Source organism: Pyrus communis, chromosome 13, assembly GCF_041283825.1.
Source record: "Pyrus communis isolate YQ-2024b chromosome 13, ASM4128382v1, whole genome shotgun sequence".
Lineage (NCBI taxonomy): Eukaryota > Viridiplantae > Streptophyta > Magnoliopsida > Rosales > Rosaceae > Pyrus > Pyrus communis.
Genome location: NC_142577.1, coordinates 24390823 through 24412645, shown reverse-complemented (window position 1 = coordinate 24412645; position 21823 = coordinate 24390823). Strand labels below are relative to the sequence as shown.

General features: G+C 37.3%; 3 protein-coding genes and 1 long non-coding RNA gene across 8 annotated transcripts; 3 read left to right on the top strand and 1 right to left on the bottom strand.

The window, feature by feature from the left end:
• The first annotated feature begins 311 nt into the window (after positions 1 to 311).
• LOC137740994 (uncharacterized) lies at positions 312 to 6441 on the top strand. 3 transcript variants are annotated; one of them, XR_015954647.1, is made up of 8 exons: positions 312 to 1198; positions 1324 to 1428; positions 1822 to 3467; positions 4047 to 4134; positions 4273 to 4527; positions 4749 to 4818; positions 5110 to 5174; positions 6381 to 6441. It is a non-coding gene; the product is annotated as an uncharacterized LOC137740994 (long non-coding RNA). The 3 variants fall into 3 exon arrangements; XR_015954646.1 differs by lacking the exons at positions 5110 to 5174; positions 6381 to 6441 and having other exon boundaries at positions 4749 to 5072; XR_015954648.1 differs by lacking the exons at positions 4273 to 4527; positions 5110 to 5174; positions 6381 to 6441 and having other exon boundaries at positions 4749 to 5070.
• Positions 6442 to 7663: 1222 nt separating this feature from the next.
• On the top strand, positions 7664 to 11085 carry LOC137737788 (ELMO/CED-12 family protein). 3 transcript variants are annotated; one of them, XM_068477343.2, is made up of 9 exons: positions 7664 to 7829; positions 9063 to 9172; positions 9384 to 9452; positions 9658 to 9773; positions 9880 to 9934; positions 10134 to 10254; positions 10391 to 10438; positions 10536 to 10630; positions 10757 to 11085. In XM_068477343.2, exons 1-9 carry the CDS (start codon positions 7706 to 7708, stop codon positions 10853 to 10855), a joined length of 837 nt encoding a protein of 278 aa, XP_068333444.2. In that variant the 5' UTR covers positions 7664 to 7705; the 3' UTR covers positions 10856 to 11085. The 3 variants fall into 3 exon arrangements, with proteins under 3 accessions (XP_068333444.2, XP_088538315.1, XP_088538316.1); XM_088682189.1 differs by lacking the exon at positions 7664 to 7829 and adding an exon at positions 8645 to 8930; XM_088682190.1 differs by lacking the exon at positions 7664 to 7829 and having other exon boundaries at positions 9146 to 9268.
• Positions 11086 to 13156: 2071 nt separating this feature from the next.
• On the top strand, positions 13157 to 17564 carry LOC137735904 (65-kDa microtubule-associated protein 8). Its single transcript, XM_068475256.2, has 11 exons — positions 13157 to 13655; positions 13747 to 13950; positions 14104 to 14361; positions 14463 to 14675; positions 14942 to 15097; positions 15178 to 15337; positions 15442 to 15593; positions 15679 to 15766; positions 16057 to 16130; positions 16743 to 16817; positions 17008 to 17564. The coding sequence occupies exons 1-11, from the start codon at positions 13572 to 13574 to the stop codon at positions 17329 to 17331; spliced, it is 1788 nt and encodes a 595-aa protein (XP_068331357.2). The 5' UTR covers positions 13157 to 13571; the 3' UTR covers positions 17332 to 17564.
• Positions 17565 to 18116: 552 nt separating this feature from the next.
• On the bottom strand, positions 18117 to 19438 carry LOC137738407 (uncharacterized). The gene has a single exon (XM_068478045.2). It carries the CDS (start codon positions 19357 to 19359, stop codon positions 18256 to 18258), a length of 1104 nt encoding a protein of 367 aa, XP_068334146.1. The 5' UTR covers positions 19360 to 19438; the 3' UTR covers positions 18117 to 18255.
• Between the last annotated feature and the right edge of the window lie 2385 nt (positions 19439 to 21823).

Here is a 21823-nt window from a genome sequence, read left to right as displayed (position 1 = left end):
AAAAAAATAAATAAATAAAGCTTTTTCTTAAAACTGCTATCAATGTCAATAGAATAGCAGAAGCAAGGTGTACCACATTATCTATTCTAAAACTAGGGAGCAATTGACTGTTCATTGGGCTACAGTCAATTGTTTGCCCCTCGATTTCACGTTATTTACAACAAAACCATCAGATCTGGGCTGGGTTGGGAAGGTAATTCCCAAAAGTTAGGGGGTAATTTTGTCCGTAGGATTGAGCCGAATGTCGACCATCGTAGAAAGGGTGGGGGATGGAAGCAAACCCGATTTTGTTCCAGAGATCTCTTCGACAAGCCCATTTTGCTCCAGAGCTCTTCAACGACAAAGTCGATTCAGCGCCTCACCGTCGCACACCTCGCCTTCCCCTCGCCGTCGCACACCTTGCCTTACCTCGCCGCCGCACTCCTTACCAGAACTCGAATCAATGGTAACGTGCCAATTGTATATATTTTTTGTCGATTTTTATCATTATTCTGGAAATTAGGGTTTGATCTAAATTTGGTGTGGGAGGATTTGTGGACGGATTTCAGGGAGAGAGGCGTGGGATGGCAGGGAGGGGAAGGGAGAGGAAGGAGTGAGGCTGCCAAAAAGGGGGTTAGGGTTGATTTTTTATCCTCAAATCAATTGTTGTTGTCGGTGATTGAACGAGCATTGGTTAGAGGGGAACTTTCATTTCCTTTGTTTCTGAACCGGAATGGGGTCGATGGGACCATGCTCTGTTGCACGTTCAGATGAGTGATTTGAGGGATTTGGGGGTAGGGAGAGTGATTTCAGGGATTGGTAATCCCATCCCGTGTTTTTCCCTCATCTCTGTCACACTCAACCTCTCTCTAATTCTTTCTCTTTCTCTCTCTTTTAGACTCTTCCTTTCTCCCAACTGTCCATCTCTCTCAACTTTAGTGCTAACCCTAATTTGTTCTTTCATTCCTCAATTTTCTCCATCCGAGCAATGAAAAATCGAACTGGGTTTTCAGATTATTGATGCTTCACGGACAGAGAATGGAGAGAGTTGATTGAGGGAGTTGGTGAGTATGGGCTTGCACAGAGGGAAGAACACAGAAAGAGAGAGAGAGAGAGGGAGAGGGAGGGAATGATTGCACAGAGACAAGGAGAGAGACAGAGAGAGATCGCAGAAAGAGGAGGATGACAAAAATTGAGGAGGAACCCATGTCTGCAGAGAGTGAGTAAGTTCTGAACCAAAGCTTATTTTCTCTAATTTTTGGCTATGCGACAACAAATTTCTGAAGCAGAAGAATCAAGGAACCTTGCGTTAGAATTTAATCCTAATTTTTTTTCTCTTTGCAGGACAAAAAACTACCAGGGAAGGAGGAGACTGCCAGGAATGTAAAACCCAGACAGGAGAAGACAAGCAATGGCGGAGGAACCAAGGCTGTAGATCTTTGATAAAAGGTATAAATCCTTTTCGTTTGTGGTAGTTTACCCTCGCCTAAAATGTGAAATTTAATATGGTGTTGATGAGTGTGTTTGAAGGCGAAAGAGCTGATCCTGTAATTTGATTGCTTTGTCACACTCGAAATCATTTATCAATTTTATTAAGTAATGTTTATATCTGCACCATCTTCTAACTTTTTTATAAATGTTTTAACCTTGATCTATTGTTTGATGATCGTTTTGTAGCACTGACAATATCATGCTATTTCCATTCCTTTATTTTTTGGTCAGTGCTCACTTATTAATATTGTTGTTGCTTTTAGTTTTTAAATTTTATGAAAAATGCAACCTTCAAACCCTGTTGAAGTCGATTTGGTATCTCAAGATTCCAAATTATTGTTTGCAGATTAGGGATTTGCATATTGCTAAAAGAGAGGAAGACATTGGCTATTGTGCTGGATATGTAGCTGAGTTGATGATTGTCGCTACTTACCTTTTGTATTCTTCACCGTTTTGTTCCTTAACAAGTGTCTTTCTTTGAAGGGGCTTCATAGATGCTTGGCAGAGTCCTAACATCAATTTTTTAGGGAATGGTGGCTGATATTGACTCAGATGAAGCCCCTATTTATATATCCTGATCATTTTTATGTTCTATCTTTTCTGACTTGGATGATATTGATCAAATGAATGAGTTAGAAACTGAAAGTTACATTTGTTCCATCAATATGTTGATCAAATGGATGAGTTAGAAGCTGAAAATTACATTTGTTTCTTGCTACTTTTTATACTGAACAGATTTTGTGTATGTATAGTGCTTTATTTTCAAGGTTATTTCTCTCAACACCATGTGAATGTACAAATAGTTCTTTCCCAATTCAACCAATTTAAAAATTGGGATTTTAACTGATGTTCGTCCATGGTTCCTTACTTTCCAGATATTGAAACATGCATAAATTCACCTGGAAATTATACATGTCAATGTCCCAAAGGATACAAACATGAAGGCATGGATGAAAAGAGTTGTATCAAATACAACAAATGGTCAAAGGCCATTCTCCTCATTATTTCATTAGGGATGCATGTTTTTTTTCTCATGTTAATATATTGCATATACAAGCTTAAATTTATTTTATTGGAGCCACTTTTGGATCCAAAATTCTCATAAAGTATGTCATTGATGAAAGTTATATTCTGGTGTCTTTTAGTGATCTTCATGTTTTTCGTACAAAATAAGATTGTTAGCTTCTATGGTAAGCAATGTTAACTATCAGGGATTTGTTTTCATATTGCATGAAATTTCCACTTTTTTCATCTTTGAATAGTCTTAAGCACGGTAAATATAATAGCACTAGAAAGTGAGGAAATCCACTTTCTTTGGTCAGGTTGGATTCTCTACTATGACTACCATTTTTATCTCTAAACAAATTTTTAATGGTATGTATGATATAAAAGGGTAGATTTAACTATTTTGGTTTCTTTGTTCTCACGCTTTAGTGCCTCGAGTTTTAATTTTTCATAGTTGTGTCTGAGTTGTTTTCCAGTTACAATTCGGGTGCCATTGGCAACTTCTAGGGGACCAAAATTGTTTTCAAGTCAAAATACAGGAACCAAATTGTAACTAGACTAGGAGATTACATTACCAAAGTAGGAAAGTTCGGTCTTGATTCGTAGTTTGGCAACATAAAATGTATGTAGGATGTTGTTTTGGAACCGCTTGGTAAGTGTTAAATATATCCTATAACATGACTGACTAACAAGCATGGCCGTTCAGATATACATGCAATTGAGATCACTGATTAAATCAGATTTCTTTTAAATGGAAGCAAATCTTGCCTATTAGGTGTTTGTGAAAATTCCCCAGAGAGTTAGAAACAAGGATATGATGCAAATCTGAATGTAGGCTGTTTTGGTATGTGTGTGTACGTATAGGGGGTGTTATATTGATATGACGTGCTGCCTAATTTATCTATTTTTCGATTGTTCGATCAAAGAAGGAAGTTCAATTTATCAAGGATCAAGGTTTGGACTACTAGACAGCACGCCGACTTCGATTTGAGGTATGGAAGTCTCGAGCTTGCAATCTTAAATTTTTGGTTCCCGAATAAGAAATATGCTCTATTTGATCCCGAATAAGAAATGACATAGGTTTGTGGCTTCCATTGTTATTAAGTTGTATCCTTTTCTACTTGGGTTCCAAGAAACCATTATAATGAATTAATCAATTTTTTTATTCTAAGGAAGTATGTATTCATCATTGTTTTTTTTTTTTTTGAACAATTTCAATTAATATAACTATGACCATTTGTCTACTATTTTATATCTTCTGTTCTTTTTCCTTTTTGTAGACTCCCATTGCCATGTTGTTCTCTTGCTGCTAACTGATTTAGTTGGGGTATCTTAACAAGAGTGCTGTCTTTACGAAGTCTTTTTTGTTTTTTGTTTTTTTTTTTTTTTTTTTTTGTGGTGTTACTTTTTACGGTCGGGATATTCCTTAATTTTTTTCTTTAAAGTGAGGAAGATTTAACAACGCGTTTTTTTGTTTGTTTTGGTGGTGTTACTTTATGAATTTTTAGTTAGGAAGATTTAACAATGCCTTTTTTTGTTTGCTTTACTTTGTTATGTCTTGATAAACGCAGGTTCAGCAACATGTTGCTGAAATGATCACTTATATAGCCTCTACTGCAAAACAATTTCCTAAGAAATGTGTATTACTTTGTCTTCTGGGTGAGCGTTCTCTAATTTAGATTAGACATCGGGACTCAAAGCTTGGTTTGTTTTCTGTGTCTCCTTCACTGTATCTGTTCTGTGGATGAACAGGTAGATGTCAACTCTAGCATTTAATGGTGTTGTGCACTTTGACAGGTATATGTGAATGGCTCACAGAGTTTTTCTGAATCTGTAGATCCAGTGGGCCCTCATGACACTGTTATATCCAAACCAAAGTTTGGCGAATTTGATATATGTTGGATACAGTGGCAATCCTGCTTCAGCTATCCATGTTACTAGAAGAAGATCAGAAGATCATAAAAGGCAAAAAACAGAAAGAAATGTTAGCTGCTTCGTTTTTTGTCCTAAAAATGCAGAAAAATCCCCTCTTTTAAATTCATTCATAGGAAGGTATGACTTTCCCCCTTCACTATACTCAACATAGTTATTGCTCCTGAAACTACCCAATTTTCTTTTCTTTTTTCTTTTCAAACTGAGACAAAGCTCACCGTGTCTGCTATCCCTTTCCTGTTTGACTCTGGTCTATCTTCCATTTTAGAAAATATTTGAGGTGACTAGATTTAATCTTTCATTTTGCTTTGTTAATTTGTTGTTGCCAATTTTGACCTCAGGCCTTTCTCAAAGAGCGAGACTATACCTACTGGTGAGCGTTATGCAGTGAATGTCATTAACCAGATTGGGGTGAGTACTATCATATATAACACTTTTTGCTTTGAGAAAGGTAACGGGTAAGGGAGGTATGGGTATGGGTTTTTAGGGCCGGTTTCTAGGGAGGTGGTCTGGTGTCAGTGCCTTCACGGGATGGGGGTGTGTGATATGGGGGAGAGAGGAGAGGGTGTTGGTTCTGAAAAAACAAAGCGACATGTGGATTTCTGTCTTTCTATATCATGCTTATGTTGAAATGTTATACCTGCCAAAACCATTATGTTGAAATGTTGGATAGGTAAACGTTTTTTGTTGTTCTGTTTTTAGGACTTCATTAATCGTTTAGAAGCGCAGCCAATGATGTGAGAGCGGAAGGGGAGCAAGCATGTGAGGTAATTTTTTGTGTTGAATTAAGTGGTTTTGAATTCAGTCGAACATTTGTGTGCAAGTTTGGTTTCTATATCTATCGCAATTCATGCTTGCAGTGATATTATTGTAACATCAAATCCTAAAATGTATTGTGTGAAGAACCACTAAAAGGAATGTAATGTGTAAGTGAGTTTGATTATTCAAATGCAAAATTTTTAATTTTTAGAATGAGAGTTGCAATTAAAATTAACGGAGTGCTGAGCACAAGTTTAATTAATTCAGTTTTGATAAATGATTGAAGGTTGCTCTATGATTCTTTTGCTGTTTTGATAATTATAAGTTTAGATAACGAAAGGGATAGAACGAAAATGAAAGCTTAGAATCTGGTGAATAATATGTTGGCATGTGTGTGTGTTCTCTTCAGGAGGATCGGTTGATGTTTTTAATTGTATAATTTATTTTCATTGGTCTAAATGCACGTCCGATTGCTTGCCTTCCCATAGATGGGTTAAGTTGGACATCCAGAAGAATTTGTTTGCATAGGAACTTTTTTTCTTCTTTTCGCTGTGATCTGTTTTGTTAAAGGTGATGATAAAGATTTATCAACATTGTTTGTTCGGAATTAGGTGGAAATTGGGAGGGAGTAAATTGTGATTCTAAACAGGACCATCGTGAGTTATTCTTTTAAACTATGATTTATATTCTTTGCTATAGTGCGGAAGACTTAGCTGCTTGAACAAGAACGACTGCTGCAGGGCCTTCTACATGTTTTTGGCTTTCAACATTTTTGCTTCAAGACTTAGCTGCTTGAACAAGAACCAAACACCATCTTAGCTGCAAGGCAAAATATGTGTGGACTGGATGTTACTTCTGTTTCTTACTGAAACAGGCGTCCTGCATGTTTTTAGCTTTGCACGTTTGTGCTTGAAAACTTTGATGCTAGAATAAGAACGAAACAGTTTTTATGTTGCCTAACCTATAGGATATATATTTTGCCACATTGACTACAGGGGCAAGATTTGTGTGAACTGTATGTTACTTCTGTTTATTAGGGAACCAAAACGTTCAGTTTCGCCCTGTTCATTGTACAATGTCTTTTCATGTCAGCTCAGTTGAATGTATATAAAAACGAAGCTGCATATCGTACTGACCTCATTCACTCATCTATCCCTTTCTTCATTTATGATTGTGTTGAATTTATTCAGATGAAATGTATCTTATTCATGTAGTTCAAGGTGATGCATTCAAGTCCCGCAGCAACGCGCGGGCACATTTTCTAGTATACTTCTAAAAAAACGTTTTTTTTCGTATTTAATGAAAATTTATAATGATAAGTATACTTCTGCATATTTTGTAAAATTACAATTTTTACCCCTTCATTATTCTCTTTGGAATTATTGTATTACGTTCAATACCTTATTTTTTTAATAATTTAACATATTCACATCGATTTATATATAAGTTTACTAAACATTGAGATATTATTTATTTTTTTGTTAAAAGCACTTTTACAAAAAAAAATAATAATAAAATTAAATTACCAAACACTCACATATTTTCACAAAACAGCAAAATCAGTTTTTTTTTTTTTTTTTTTAAACACAAAATTTCCAAACTAGTCTTATAAATAGTTGTAGTTTTTATATCTAGTAAATTGTAGAAATGGCCTCTCAACTTTAATCAAATTGAGCAATGGTCCTCTAACTAAAAATATGTTACCATTGGTCCCTTAACTCATCAAAATGTGTAGCTATGGTCCTTTTCGTCAACTTCATTAAAATTTTGTTAAAATAAGTTATGTTAAAAGGACCATTATTACAATTAGGGTCCCTCAACTCATCAAAACGTGTAGTTATGGTCATTTTCGTCGGATTATGTTGGAATGACCATTGATAGAATTGTGTTAAAGTTGAAGGACCGTTTCTCCAGTTGGATTAAAGTTGAGGGACCAATGGTAATAGATTTTTAGTTGAGAGACCATAGTTGTACGTTTTGATGAGTTAAGGGACCAATAGTAATGGATTTTTAATTGAGGATCATTGCTCCAATTGAGTTAAAGTTAAGGGACCATTGTTACAATTTACTTTTTTATATCCAAGTGTTGAAGCTCGCATGGATGACAATCTAGAGAGATTTTTTGGTGTGATCGGAACACGATGTGGTACACCATATGTCACTCTATAAATGGTGGATATGTGTGTTAAAAATTTAATAATCTAAAAAATAAAATTTTCCACCACCTATATAAAAATACATATTGTATTAACCGTGTTTCGATCATAATAAAAAAATTATCGATGATCTAGATTCTTCTTGTTGGCAAGTGGGCAACAACCAACCGACTGTATATAACATTTGTCATCGAGGGCTTCTCAGATTCCACCGCTTTTTGTAGTGTAATTTTTGTCAGTCCTTTTAACCTAATTGGACAGCCTGCCATGTGGTTTCACTCAACTTGGACTTTTGAGTCTTTGACCGTCCTTCTCCTACTCTCTCTATATATAAAGATTACCAAATTAAAACTGGCTTCGGATTGGAATCTCCGAAGATCGAGATGATGAGAGTGGTTAGGAGTACCAGTGGTCCTCAAACTCTCTCTCCTCCCCCTAATTCCTCCTCATCCTCTACCATCTCCCGCTGCGCTCCTCCCACACACACGTCTGCTTCCATTTCTCCAGGTTGTTATCTATCTTTTTTCTAGCACCCTTACTTAAACTTCTTCAATATATCTGCTGCTAAATTTGATTCATTTCCCAGAAAAATTGTTCATTAATTTAGCAATGTGTTTTCTTGTTATGTGCACCAAAAAGATAAGTAGCAAATCACAGTTTGATATATGTACGGAAATATCTAATTAAGAATTACTTACGTGCCTAATTATGAGTCGTGATTGACATGTATCTGATTCTTATCTAGTATTTTCTGGCAAGTAATGTATATGCGTACTATACATGCCAATATAGAATAGTCTTACGACATATGTAGAAAAAGAATCCAAGGTCCATATACGATACGCATTCCGACCATATTGGATCAAGTACTCTCACATGGCCAGCATATGTCTCCCACGTGGTAGGATGCTGTTTAATGTCGCAGAGCGGCGCGTGATAGTAGGTTTGTCGGGCTTAACACAACAGTACACACTCCGAATATAGAATACAAACTTAGTACAAGCGCTCGAGGCATCTTTCGCAAAAATATGAGATATTAGTAGTTTCATCAATCTTATAGGTTGTGAGTATTCAAACTCTGCATTAAGAGAAATGCTAAGGAGATGCACTCAAAAATGCATCTCATATTTTTTGCACAATATTTTATAATATGACACGTGAATTTACATTAAACTGTGAGATAACAGAAAATTCATAATGAGTCACACTTTAACAAGACCCCTTAGCATTGCTCTTGTATTAAAGTTTGTTTATTCCGACAGTCTTATCGAATATGTCTCGTCAATTCACTACATAAACTGTCTACTTCACTACATGACATTGCACATACATAAAAGAAATGCATCCAGAGACAAATATCATTATAATTTGGATTGGCAGATTGACTCATACTTGGTAGATGGGGGTGTTTGGATGATAAGGATTTCAAAAAAATCTCCGCGTTCTTTTCTGTTTGTTTCAATCATGACACAATAATGGTGTTTGGCTATATTACGATGATCTTGATTGTTTGGAAATTAATTCGGAAGAAGCAAAAATCTGTGGAAATCCACTGAACATTTGCCGTTATGAAATGCTTTCTTGTGGATCGTGTGCTACTGCCTCCAGGTTGCTAAGATTTTGTCTGCTGTACTTTGTTTGTGTTTCTGGCAGAAATTAACGACGTTGTGTAATCGATCATGTTCCATTAGTACACTGTTTTTATCGGGGAATTCTCTTGGTTTTTTTGGTTGTATGCAGATGATGAAGCTTGTGGTTCGCCTAAATGGATCGGTAAGGGTCTCACTTGCGTTTGCTTCAAGCGAAAGGGAAATTATCAGCGGATTTGTATGAACTTGACACCCCTTCAGGTAAGTATTTAAGTTAATTAAACCACCAATCATTCGTTAAGAGCTGATGACAAAGACAGAGAGAATGCCGGATTGCCATTTAGAATCATGTTTTTGGTAACTGAGTAGAGTATGAAGTCGAGTTTGTTTTTCTGTTTCTTTAGTTCTTGCCATGATGATCTATCATTTTACTCTTTCACTCTATTTTACAAATTTGTTCGAAAACTTGCAGGAAGAAAGAATGGGGCGGTTGAAGCAAAGAATGAAGATTTACTTTGATGCTACTAGGCCGGATCACCAGGTGGAATTTTCATTTCGAGATGTATATATATGTCCATCACAACTTAATGTCCATGACTCCATGGACACATGATACAGATGGGACACGAATGTCAACTTTAAAAATGGCATGAGTTAAGGTTCAATTATACAGTCAAATGTTTTCTTTGGTAATTGTTTGTCTTTTTTTCTTAAACTTAGTTGTTACGAAAATTTGATGAGGACAGGAAGCGCTGAGAGCTTTATGGTACGCTACATTTCCTGGACAAGAGCTTAATGGTTTGATATCTGATCAATGGAAGGAGATGGGATGGCAAGGAAGAGATCCGTCTACCGATTTCAGGTTTTGTTTACATTTATTTGTCTATTGGTCTGCAACTTTCGGGTTAATTTCTTCTGTCAATTTGTGTTGTCATTCTCTTACTTGCTTAGCTTGGATTACCTGACAGAGGAGCTGGATTCATTTCTTTGGAGAACCTGCTGTTCTTTGCAAAGACATTTTCGGTAAGATTCCAACCTCGATATGTAACTAGAAAGTTTGAAACATCAAGAAATAGGTTTCGCATACTCCCAACATAACAAAAAACTACGGAGCTTGATATGCATGTGTTATGATTGTATATTGAAGGGCTATGCGCTCGACTGGTATGTTTCAACCATGTTAACTTATGCTGTCTAAATATGTTTATTTATGTTGTTGCAGGCATCTTTCCAGTGTCTATTGAAAAAGCAGAGAGGAAAGCGAGCTGCTTGGGAATATCCTTTCGCTGTTGCTGGTGTCAACATCACGTTTATGATCATGCAAATGCTTGACCTTGAAGCCAGTAAGTGTCAAAGGAGCTCCTTTTGTTCCAAGTTTCGAACTTAGGATATAAAATGTTGTCAGTTTTTCAAATGACACATTTTCGATTTCTCTAGCGCAAGCTTTGGACAGATAACTCATGCTTGTTTATGTGGCAGGAAAACCCAGGACTTTCATAAGAACAGTTTTCTTACAAATGTTGTTAGGTAAGATAACATCCGAGTTTAAATCTTTGCACAACAGCACCAAAAAAGGTTGACAGTTGCCTAACAGAGACCTTGTCATTCTCTAATGTTACTGCAGAAAATGAATGGACCTTCGACTTGCTGTACTGCGTTGCATTCATGGTTATGGACAAACAGTGGCTCGAGAGAAATGCTACATACATGGAGTTCAATGTGAGAATATCCTCGATCTGCATACCATTCATCCTCCCCAAGATTATACATATACGTATCACGCAGGGCTACATATGTTGAAGTTCAAATTTCATAGGGTTTTGATTCAATTTGAATGTGTTGCAGGATGTTTTGAAATCGACGCGAGCTCAACTGGAGAGGGAGCTGCTAATGGATGATGTTTTGCGGATTGAAGACATGCCTTCTTACGGCCTTCTTTGTTGATGGGAACCAACCTAGAAGCTCTGCAAGCGCATACTCTTTCGTTCCTTTTAAAATCCATGACTAACCGAAAAATTGTACAATTTCTACCTCCCTCACTCGGAGTAAGCAATATCAATAGGGACAGTGGCGACAGTTTCACTGCATACTTGCTCGTATACAAAATTGTATGTTAACTGAAATTATTTTGTCTTGAAGGGTCCAGGAAAGCAAATTAACTGCTTGTTTCGTTATATTATTCAGATGTGAAAGCTTAGATGTATTCAAAAGGACAATACAGCAGATTACTTGTAAACGTAGAAAGTTGTAAAAAGGAATCACAGGACTCACAACCGGTGTTTATAAAGGTGAAGGCGTAAAGCAAGGCGTTCAATGTCTCACAAATCTTGAGGCATTGAGGCGTAAGCCTTGCGTTAGGCTTTCGGAAATCCGATATAAATTTGCTGTAAAGCTGTGAGATATATAAGTTGTCCCTTTGCAACTGACATGCATAATTTGGCTGCTTTGATTCTTTGAGAAATGATAAGATTTTGAGTGCAATGTTTACCTTTTTGGTTGTTTCCCATTTGGGCTTTGCTTTTGCCCTGTTTTCTAATGATCATTTTCTCTGGATACCTATATCTCAATTTTCTTTTGTTAAACGTATACTAGCGGGGACATTTTGGGTGTGATTGGAAATATATTCGCTTACGTGATCAGTGAGACACTCAAATGATAATATAATTTCAATAATACGGTAATATCTATCTAAAATAGGACGAAGAGAGTTATAAGGAACATGTTTATCATCATCAACGAGTCTCGAACCACTAATACAAGGTCATGTGTAAGACTCTTTCAATATAACCTTATAAAAATGGCCCAAAACGTCACAATAACTGTGAACTTGTTTCATGTAACTTCTTTTCCAAAATAGAGATGAATTGCTATTTTGTAGGGTTTTTCCCTCTACTTATCCACCATAAAAGAAAACCAAATTTCAAGTGGAGTAGAACAAAATACTCCCCAAATTTAATTTCCCATGCTCTCTAGGCTGAAAGCTGACAAGTCCACCTTGCGTAATATGAAGAGAGATTGGGTTGCTTTTGTAAAGATTAGTGTAAGTATCAATTACTTGTCAATTAAATCACTTGATTCTCGAGTAACTTATTATCTAAGTGACTTGATATTTGAGTGATATTACAGCCCAATATAACTAGAATAATATAGTCTTAACTCTGATTTAGGATTTAAGGTTAGGGTTTGGAATTCAAGAGATAAGTTTTTTTTTTTTTTTCATTTGATTTATTCAATCTGTAATCATAATGTCTTGTTGTTGTGCTTTTCAGAATATGTCTTACGGATCTACTTCTCTCCTTTTTTTCTTTGACCAGATCTTGAATTAGCTTTAGTGCAAAACTCAGTTTCAATTTCAACTTTGTCTCCTTTGGAAAGAGCCACTTCAGGTATCTTATCCTCTTTACAAGCCAAAAGATTGTTAGACTGGTTTTGCTAATTAGCTGTAGGTCCGGTGCTGATCATCCTATTAAGAATTAAATCTCACACCTAATGCAGGTTAGTGAAATTATATTTTCTCATCCAAATTAGAGAGACAAATGTTACCTACTCATTTGTCTCTAGTCGTATTGACGATGAGCTACCAAACCAAAATCCCACAATTAATCGAGGATTAGTGTATGATTGATAATGAATCAATCACTACCAACTAGACCTATTTGGGAATGGCTAAGCGCTTTCAAATAATAAAAAACACATGTGATAACATTTTGCAAAAAAAATAAAAAATAATAATAATAATTTCTTGTTCTAAGACTTTGGAGTGCCTTTTTAGTGAAGTACGAGCACTTTGAGTTTTAATAAACTTTTTAATGCACTTCTAATGGAAATATGTTTTACTAAAAGTGTTTATGAGTATAAGTGATTTTTTTATGAGCGTTTTTAGTTGGATCTTAAAGTTTGTTGAGATGGTATTTTGAAGGGCTAAATGACGCTTTCCAATGAATAAAGACACTTATTACGTAGAAATAATACAAAAATATATATAGAGAAATTAAAACCAAGTCAAGATGATACGGGTCAACTCCTTGCAACAAAGATCTTGCCATTTCCGAATAATATGGATAAGCATTTTAAATGAGTTTTGTGGTACCTTCTCTCAAATGTCGGGAAAATGTCTGAAGTTCGAATTACCTTCTCGTTAACAAAAAAATAACTAAAGATCAATCAAAACATTTGCTGTTGATCAAATGTTCCTAATACAAAGTATAGAAGCTAAATAAAGCATGGAAAACAGACTAAAACAGTGAAAGGGCAAAACCATATTCTTCTTCCCCAATCCACATGGATTTGATATTGCTTAGGAATTAAGTCAAAGCTTGGTCAGTGCGGTGCAAGAACAGGCGTGCACATCTTTGAATAAGAAACCCTAACTGCAACAATTTCTCCTCAAGTTTAAATTCAAATAATCAAAGAGGGAAAAAAAAAGAAAAGAAAGAGCAAAAGCCACAAAAGCTGAAGAAAGTGCAGATCCTTGAACTCAAAGCTTGGAAATTACCTACCTTTTTCCACACTTGTCTTTTAAGCAAAACTCACACCCAAGAGGTCCACCATATCACACTCTGCCTTATCAAGGAACTTCCCACTTTCTTTCTGTTTCCACACCGCCCTTAACTTGGCTTTGTTCTGATCACTGGAGAACACAGAGAAGAAAAACATTCAGATGGGTTCGTTTCAGACGCCGATTGGAATGCGAAGCTCCACGCTTTTGGAAACTTCGTGCGGATACTTGCTTCAGGAATTGCAGGCAAGATTTCCTTCTACATTTATCGGATAACTAATGCATTTGAATGATTCTCGTTCTGAAACTTTTGCTTTTCTGAATTTACATGAAACAGAAGATTTGGAATGAAGTTGGACAAGATCAGTTTGAAAGGGAGAAGGTGCTGCTGGATTTAGAGCAGGAGTGTCTGGAGGTTTATAGGAAGAAGGTTGATACTGCAAATACCTCGAGAGCTCGACTGCACCAGGAGTTGGCTGAAGCTGAGGCTGAATTTACCCATCTTCTTCTGTCCCTTGGCGAACGGTCTCTCCCTGGACGGGTACATTATCTATCAATCCCTGTTAACTCAGTAAATTAATATGGCTATTAATCATTGCATGCATGTTAATATAGGATCGGAATACAAATGTGAATACTGAGAAAATATAAGAACTCTTACTTTCTTGGGCTGATTTTTTTATTACCTCATCAGCCAGAAAAAATGGTGGGAACACTGAAGGAACAGTTGGATTCACTCACGCCGGCATTGAGGGAGATGAGATTGAGGAAAGAAGATAGGATGAATAAGTTCCGAGCAGTACAAGGGCAAATTCAGAAAATTTCTGCCGAAATAGCAGGTCAGTCAGAGTACGAAGACTCATCATCGAATGTCACGGTGAATGAGAATGATCTTTCACTAAAGAAACTAGAGGAGTATCAAACAGAGCTACAAAGACTCCACAACGAGAAGGTACCATAATGTAGTTCAGAAACTGTTTCGTGGACAACAAAAGAATATGTACTTCTAATGAAAATACAAATCTTCTTTTAAGTTCTATGTTTGTCTTGCAGAATGAAAGGCTCATGAGGGTCGAAAAATATATAGATGCAGTCCACAATTTGTCTTCGATATTAGGAACAGACGCCTCAATGGTTATCACCAAGGTTCATCCAAGCTTGAATGAATTATGTGGGATAGCCAAAAATATAAGCAACAGTATTTTGGCTAAACTTAACAGCACAGTGGAATCCCTTGAGGAAGAAAAGCAAAAGCGACTCGAAAAGGTGACAATTACTTGTGCAGTTGTACCAGTAACGATTCTTTAGTTATACACTGGGATACAATTACAGAAAGAATGACTAAGTAGCCTAAATTATGGTAACTAAATTCTATGGTTTTGGTATTATTTCGATTTATCTCTTTAAATTTTATTTTCCCCTAGTTTCTTTGTTTTCCATTTTCAACATACAAATCTACTCTTCTGGGAAAGATGCAAACTCGCTGGTTACATAAAGCATCAGTTTGATTATTTCTGCATATACATTTTCAGCTTCACCATCTTGGCAAAGCATTGACAAACTTGTGGGATCTCATGGACACACCCTACAAAGATCGTCAATCGTTTTCCCATGTTACTGGCTTATTATCACTTTCATCAGCAGAAGTATCAGATCCAGGAAGCCTAACCCTAATTATAATACAACAGGCAAGTATAAAATTTTGATGGCAATTCAATGTATAGGAATTCGGAAAAGAGAAATAACATCATTCAAATTCATTTTAAAGGCTGAGGCTGAAGTCAAGAGACTGGATCAATTAAAAGCAAGCAAGATGAAAGAGCTATTTTTCAAGAAACAGAATGAGCTCAAGGAGATACGCAATAAATCACACATGGAGATTCCTTTGCAATCAGAGATTGATAATCTAATTAACCTCATCAACTCGGGTGCGATTCAGTGATTTTCATTTTTTTTCATAAAAAAAAAAACCTGTCTTAATTTGTTTGTTTATGGATAAAGTAGACAGTTAACTGACCTAGATGTACAACAGGGGAGATCGATCATGCAGATCTCCTAACGAGCATGGATCAACAGATATCAAGAGCAAAAGAAGAAGCTTCTAGCAGAATGACTATTATGGAAAAGGTGGAGAAGTGGATGCTAGCACGTGATGAGGAGCGTTGGTTGGAAGAATACAGTAGAGTCAGTATATGGATCTACATTTGCAGTAGGCTCGTACCTTTTACACACATAGACTTCACTTTTACTAATCAAACATGTCTTTTAGGACGAGAACCGGTACTCAGTCAGCAGAGGTGCACACAAGAACCTGAAACGTGCAGAACGTGCCCGAGTATTAGTCAACAAAATCCCAGGTAAAATCAAGAACTGTTTTCTTAGCTATACGCATTCACTCACAACAGAAGCGGGATTCTCATATATACGAGGTCCACAACTCAGAGTGTACATACAATCAGTAAACTTTGTTGCAATATGCAATGATAATAAAATAATAAGAATATCATTAGCTGGATGAGTTTGAGTATTCTTCCAAAACACCAAACAAAGGAAAACAAAAAACTTTAATGTATGTGCTATGCTTTTGCATCATACCGTTAATGGCATCCAATAAAGATAAGTTTTCTCACAATGCCACAACATGCAGCTTTGGTGGATTTGCTAATAGCAAATACTAAGAGTTGGGAAGAAGAAAGAAAGAAAACTTTCCTGTATGATGAGGTACGTAACATACAGCTCTGCAATATTATAAAACAATCTTCTCCTATTTAATTCTGAATCCCTGATTTGTGAATAGCATCCGAGTCCTGACCGATACAATTTAATACACTATGTTATACTGTATTGAAACTAGAGTAGAGAAGTTCAAGTTCAACAAATTTCCATAATCAAAGAAAAATCACTCAAAAGAAGGAATAATTGGAATTTCAGAATCTGAATCCAAAGACTGGTGTTTTTGGGAGACCTTTTTCCACTCAAACATTATATATTTTTCTCAATTTTTGGACTAGTGGGACCTCATTAGATGAATGCACATACAAATGTTAAATGCCACCTCTTGTTTCATAACTATTATCTTTAAAAAGCAACCATTGATCGATGTGATAAGAAGATAACAAAAGCTGGAAATATATGGATTAAGGATGACAACGAATTATGAAACTATTGTTCCAGGATTCTATGAATGTCTCACAGTTTTGTACTTCAACGGAATATCACGGTATCTACCTTCTTTACACTGTACTGATGGGTGTCTTAAAAAATATTCCATGCTCTCTCTCTGGCAGACTGGTAGTGCAGTCAAATACAGTTCATGAAAAACATGTCATGCAGGTACCTCTCCTAGCAATGTTGGAAGAGTATAATGTGCTAAGGCAAGAAAAGGAGGAGGACAAGCAAAGACAACGGGTTAGTTTTATTTTACAATACAATGAAAGGTTCACGAAAGTGTTGTGTCTTCATTCATATGTTTGTAGTTTTCCAGTAAGACATCTAGTCGCATGTAACCCGAAATAACAATTTCTCATTCCACAATGGTCCTCTGGCCTGTGTTTTTGGAATTTCTTACCAACATGACGAGGCAAGCTTTCCCTCACAGGAAATGAAGAAGGTCCAAAGCCAAGTAGTAGTCGAGCAAGAAAATTTGGTCATAACCAGGCCAAGCACCAGTACAAGGCGAACTTCAATCAGGAGTGTGAACGGAGGTTTTAGCAACGCCATGCCTCTAAACAGAAGGCTTTCACTGGGCCTTCAGCAATTGGGGCCACACAGCATAAACTCAGCTACTCAAGGCATCTCCTTTATAAAGGAAGGTAAAAAGGCACATAGACAAAAGTTGTTCGCTCGACCTGGCCTTGTTTCTCACCTTAGAGATGAAACAGCTTCGGTGGTATCAACATTTTCTGGCCCACAATCTCCCTGATTATTGTGTCTGAGTTGTCAATCGTCTTGTCCTAAGGGAGGACAAAGAGCAGAGGTGTGCGAGAGTTAGTAGCGCGGAAATACCTAACAGATCGTGCAGAAAAATAAGTTCAGTTCAGCATTTCAGCAAGAGCCTGTATTTAAAAATCACCCCTGTACCAGCAGAAATGTCTAGAGCTTTTAGACATCTGTAATTGCAAATGCAAATAAATAAGTTCTAAGATTGTTTTCTTATTACTACCATGTACTGCAGTTAGAAAAAGTAAAATATTAAGCATATTTTCGGTAACCTTCCATATTGAAAATGAAAAGAAAAGAGAAAGCAAATCAAAGCTATATGAACACAGGCCAGAAAGTAAAGAATTCTGTTTTGAACTACGCACAAACATACATGGGAGCAGAATGGTAGAGTTTTTCCCCATCCCCACTGAACGGCATTGATAGTTATACCTCATAACTTACGAGTCTATTGCGAAATATGTGAGCAATGTAGGGCATGCCTTGTGCTTTTCTCGTCTCTTTGACAGTCTTCAACAAAGGTTTGTCCCTGTTGCTCATGCACTAAATTAATCTAATCTATTTGCTCTGTTTTCGATATCATATACATAGAAAAACATGAAACTCAATCATTTCTCATGAACAAAACTAAGAGACGAAATATCCCCTTCCAGTTTCAATACCCCACTTCTCATCGACGATGATGACAAGAAGCAAATCGATTAAAACATCATATAAGACTTATAGAAAAACTTGCATACAGCACATTGTAATCAATATCCGCCAAGATCAAAATATCAAATGCATTGGATAATTAGATAAATAATTACAAAAATTGGAATCAGACTCCCTGTTTCCATGGATTTCTCACCATTACACAACCTGACCAAACAAAATGTTTCATTTTTCGACCAACAAAGACCTGAGATTATGACTCGTGGATCTCAATTGGGGCTCCGTGGGTCTCATTTAGGGGTTCTTCGTTCTCCATTGAAGCTTCGTCACTCTCAATTGCGGCATCATCGACCTCAATTGGGACATCGTCGCTCTCAATTGGGGCATCGTCGCTCTCGATTGGTGCTTCGTCGTTCTCGATTGGTGCTTCGTCGTTCTCGATTGGGGCATCGTCGCTCTCGATTGGGGCATCGTCGCTCTCGATTGGTGTTTCGTCGATCTCAATTGGGGCATCGTCGCTCTCGATTGGCGCTTCGTCGATCTCAATTGGGGTTTCTTCTGTCTGAATCGGGGCTTTTTTTGTCAGCTTGTGAAAGAAACCATCGATCCGACGAGTGCCCGCTGGGGCTGGTCTAGCGGCAGCGGTGCGGCTCCGGTCTCGTTTAGCTGGGGCTGAACTACTGGCGACAGAGTGACCTTGACTCCGGTCGATTGCCGGATGATCGAACGGCTGAGAGGGCACGGGAAGCTCATCGATTAGGAAATCGCATGTCGGGCGGTGCCTCTTGACCGCGACTCGCATGTGCTCTAGCTTCACGACCTTGCGCTTCCTCTCCGTCGCGACCTCCGCTGACCGCTCCGCCAGGAATTCGAGGAAAAGCTGGGCGGAGTACGAGACGAGGAGTAGGGCTTCCGAGTTGATCTTGTTGATGTCCCTGTCCAGCTTCATTATCCTCTTGACCCGACCGTTTGGGAATTCAGGTCGGATCCGATTCCCGTTCCCTTCTTCTGCTCCTACCTGCCCTTTTCCCTTTGCCGCCTTCTCTTTTTCTCGTACTGGGTTCTCTTCTTCTTCTTCTTCTTCTTGTGCTGGGTTCTCTTCTTCTTCTTGTGCTGGGCTTTCTTCTTCTCCTGCTAGGTTTTCTTCTTCTGCTGCTGGGTTCCCTTCTTCGACTGCTGGATTCTCTTCTTCGTCTGCTGGGATCTCTTCTTCGTCTTCTTCTCCTGCTGGGTTCTCTTCTTCGACTGCTGGATTCTCTTCTTCGTCTGCTGGGTTCTCTTCTTCGTCTTGTGCTGGGTTCTCTTCTTCTCCTGCTGGGTTCTGTTCCTCTCGTGCTGCGATCTCTTCTTCTGCCATTGGTGGCGGCGACGCTCTGGTGGGGATTCGGGAATGTGTATTCGAAAGGGAGAAAATGATGTTTTAGGGTTTTGAATTGGCGGGAAACATTCAGTTTATCATATTTAATAGACGGTATTGCACTTGCATTAGAGGTTATATTACTTTGTGTGCCACTGCGCCGTGACCAGTTCATAGTTCTTTGGAACTTTAATCGATGGCTATTTGGGTATAACGTTTTGTACCCGCCATGTGAAATATCGTTTCCGCCAAAAGTTTGTTTTTGTTGTTTTTTCATGAAATCGTAATAATAAACAATTAACTAGGTTTGGTGCCTTCTGATTCGTGAAGCTTAGCTTGCTTTAGCAGCCACGTGATGATTCAAGTTCGTGGCAAGCGTAGGGGCTGAGCCAGGCGGTGAGCGTAGTAACTTCCTCGAACATGTTCTTTGTATAACTAAACGAAAAGTTAGTAAGGATCGGAATAAATGAAAAAGGTTTTTTAGATGAATGAAATACTCATTAACAAAATTAATCTTTTTTTTTGTCGAAACAAAATTATTTAATTTTTAGTCCCCTTATAATACGACAGGACAAAAAAAAAGGATTAATTTTGTTAGTCCCCATGTAATATGACAAGATGTTGTGATTACGACGAAAAGTTTCAATTAAGGATGAAGTTGATTGATTTATTTAATTAAATAAAAAATTATTTGATTAAATCCAAACGGGTGTGAATCAAGTCCAAATCAAGTCTTGATTCTTTCGTTAATTAATCATCCAGAATCAATTCCGAATAAAACCTCAATCAAGACATGGAAAGGCCTATAACAAGGCTCTAAGGCAAATAAAGACCTCTCACATCCACACACCCTTACACGCTTAAACGCCAAAACACTCGTGTTCTTCATCAAACTCATGAAGAATCAACAAGCACAACAAATGCAAATGTTGATTCATCAACACCAAAGCAAAAGACCACCCACCACGTGAAACTCCTCGCAGTCCCTCTCCGTTTAAGATCAAGCTTCAACAGCCCTCGAAGAAATCAAGTCGTATTCAAGGTCAAGTTTTTAGGACCCTTGAATCAACCACACACACATCTTCAGAGATCAAATAAGAGGATCAAGTCTTATACTCAAACGTTGTAAAGCATTGTGTTACTACCAACTCTAATCTAAACGCAGCCGATGCGGCCATGGATGTTTGCCACGCACATTTGCAACACAGGCCAACAATCTCTTCGTCAATTAGCCTTAATTCCAACTTATTCCACCGCTAAATCCTCACCCTAACAACCATACACAGCCGCACACCCAAACCCCATTTCCTTCTTCATCGAGAGAGAGAGAGAGAAAGAGAGAGAGAAGACAGAATACTAGCTGAGATGATGGCCCTGGAAGGCGCTAGAGTAATTCGTGAGAAAATTATGGAGAAAGAGCTAGGTAAAGAATGGAAATGAACTAATTTAAATTAGGGGTGCAATTCGGGCGGGTTGGACGGGTTGGAAGGTCAACCCAATCCTAACCCAACTTTTACAATTCGAGCTCGGGTTCGAGTTAGGTTTCATTCGGGTTTATTTGGGCTTGGGTTTAATTGGGTTATGGTTTACTAGGGTTGGGTTCAGATTGTCCAACTTTTTCAAGTTTAATCTTGTAACAACTTAGTTTCTAAGAATTCATAAAAAAAATATACCAAGTAGCGTCAAAGCTAGCTAACTTTAATTTCATAAATCCATCTACTATAAAGCTTCTGGATTTAGAGATTACGAGTATGGACTGACTAATTAAAGCCTCTTATTCCCTAAAAGCTTAAGTAATTATAAAGGGTAATTTATTAAAAACAAAAAAATTAGAAAGTGCGTTGGTTTTTGGATTTGGCTCGCTTAGGTGTAGTATGAGCACTAATTGATATGGGTTACAATCTGGTTATATTGGGTTTGGTTAGTCGGGTTAGGTTGGGTTAGGGATGGACGGGCAAATGATCAACCCAAATCAACCCAATCAATGAACTAGTTGAAATTGGGTTAGGTTCGGCCAGGTTATAACTAAAAGAAAACCCACTTGTTCGGGTTTAAAGTTGGGTTGGACATGGGTGGGTTCGGATTGACCCAACCCAAGTTGTACCCCTAATTTAAACATTGCATTGGTAAATAAAGGAAATGAAAAGGCAATACTTTAAACCTATAAATAATTAAAAAAATATTTCATAATTAATTAAAAATTATTTGAAGTTGTTGTCAAATTTGACAGCAACCATCTTTACTGCCATTTCATGTCATGCCACATAGAAATTGACATCTTGGTTGGAAAACACTTATGTTATGCTTTTACTGTTATTGCTAATGTGGACCTTTTTTACATCTCCTTAAAAGATACTTTGATTCGACATGCTAAACGAAGCCGTTGTGTATATATAGAGTTAGACAAGTTTCAAAAATTTTTAGATATGATTCAAAACATTTAAATTCGTTTTGTATTTTTTTT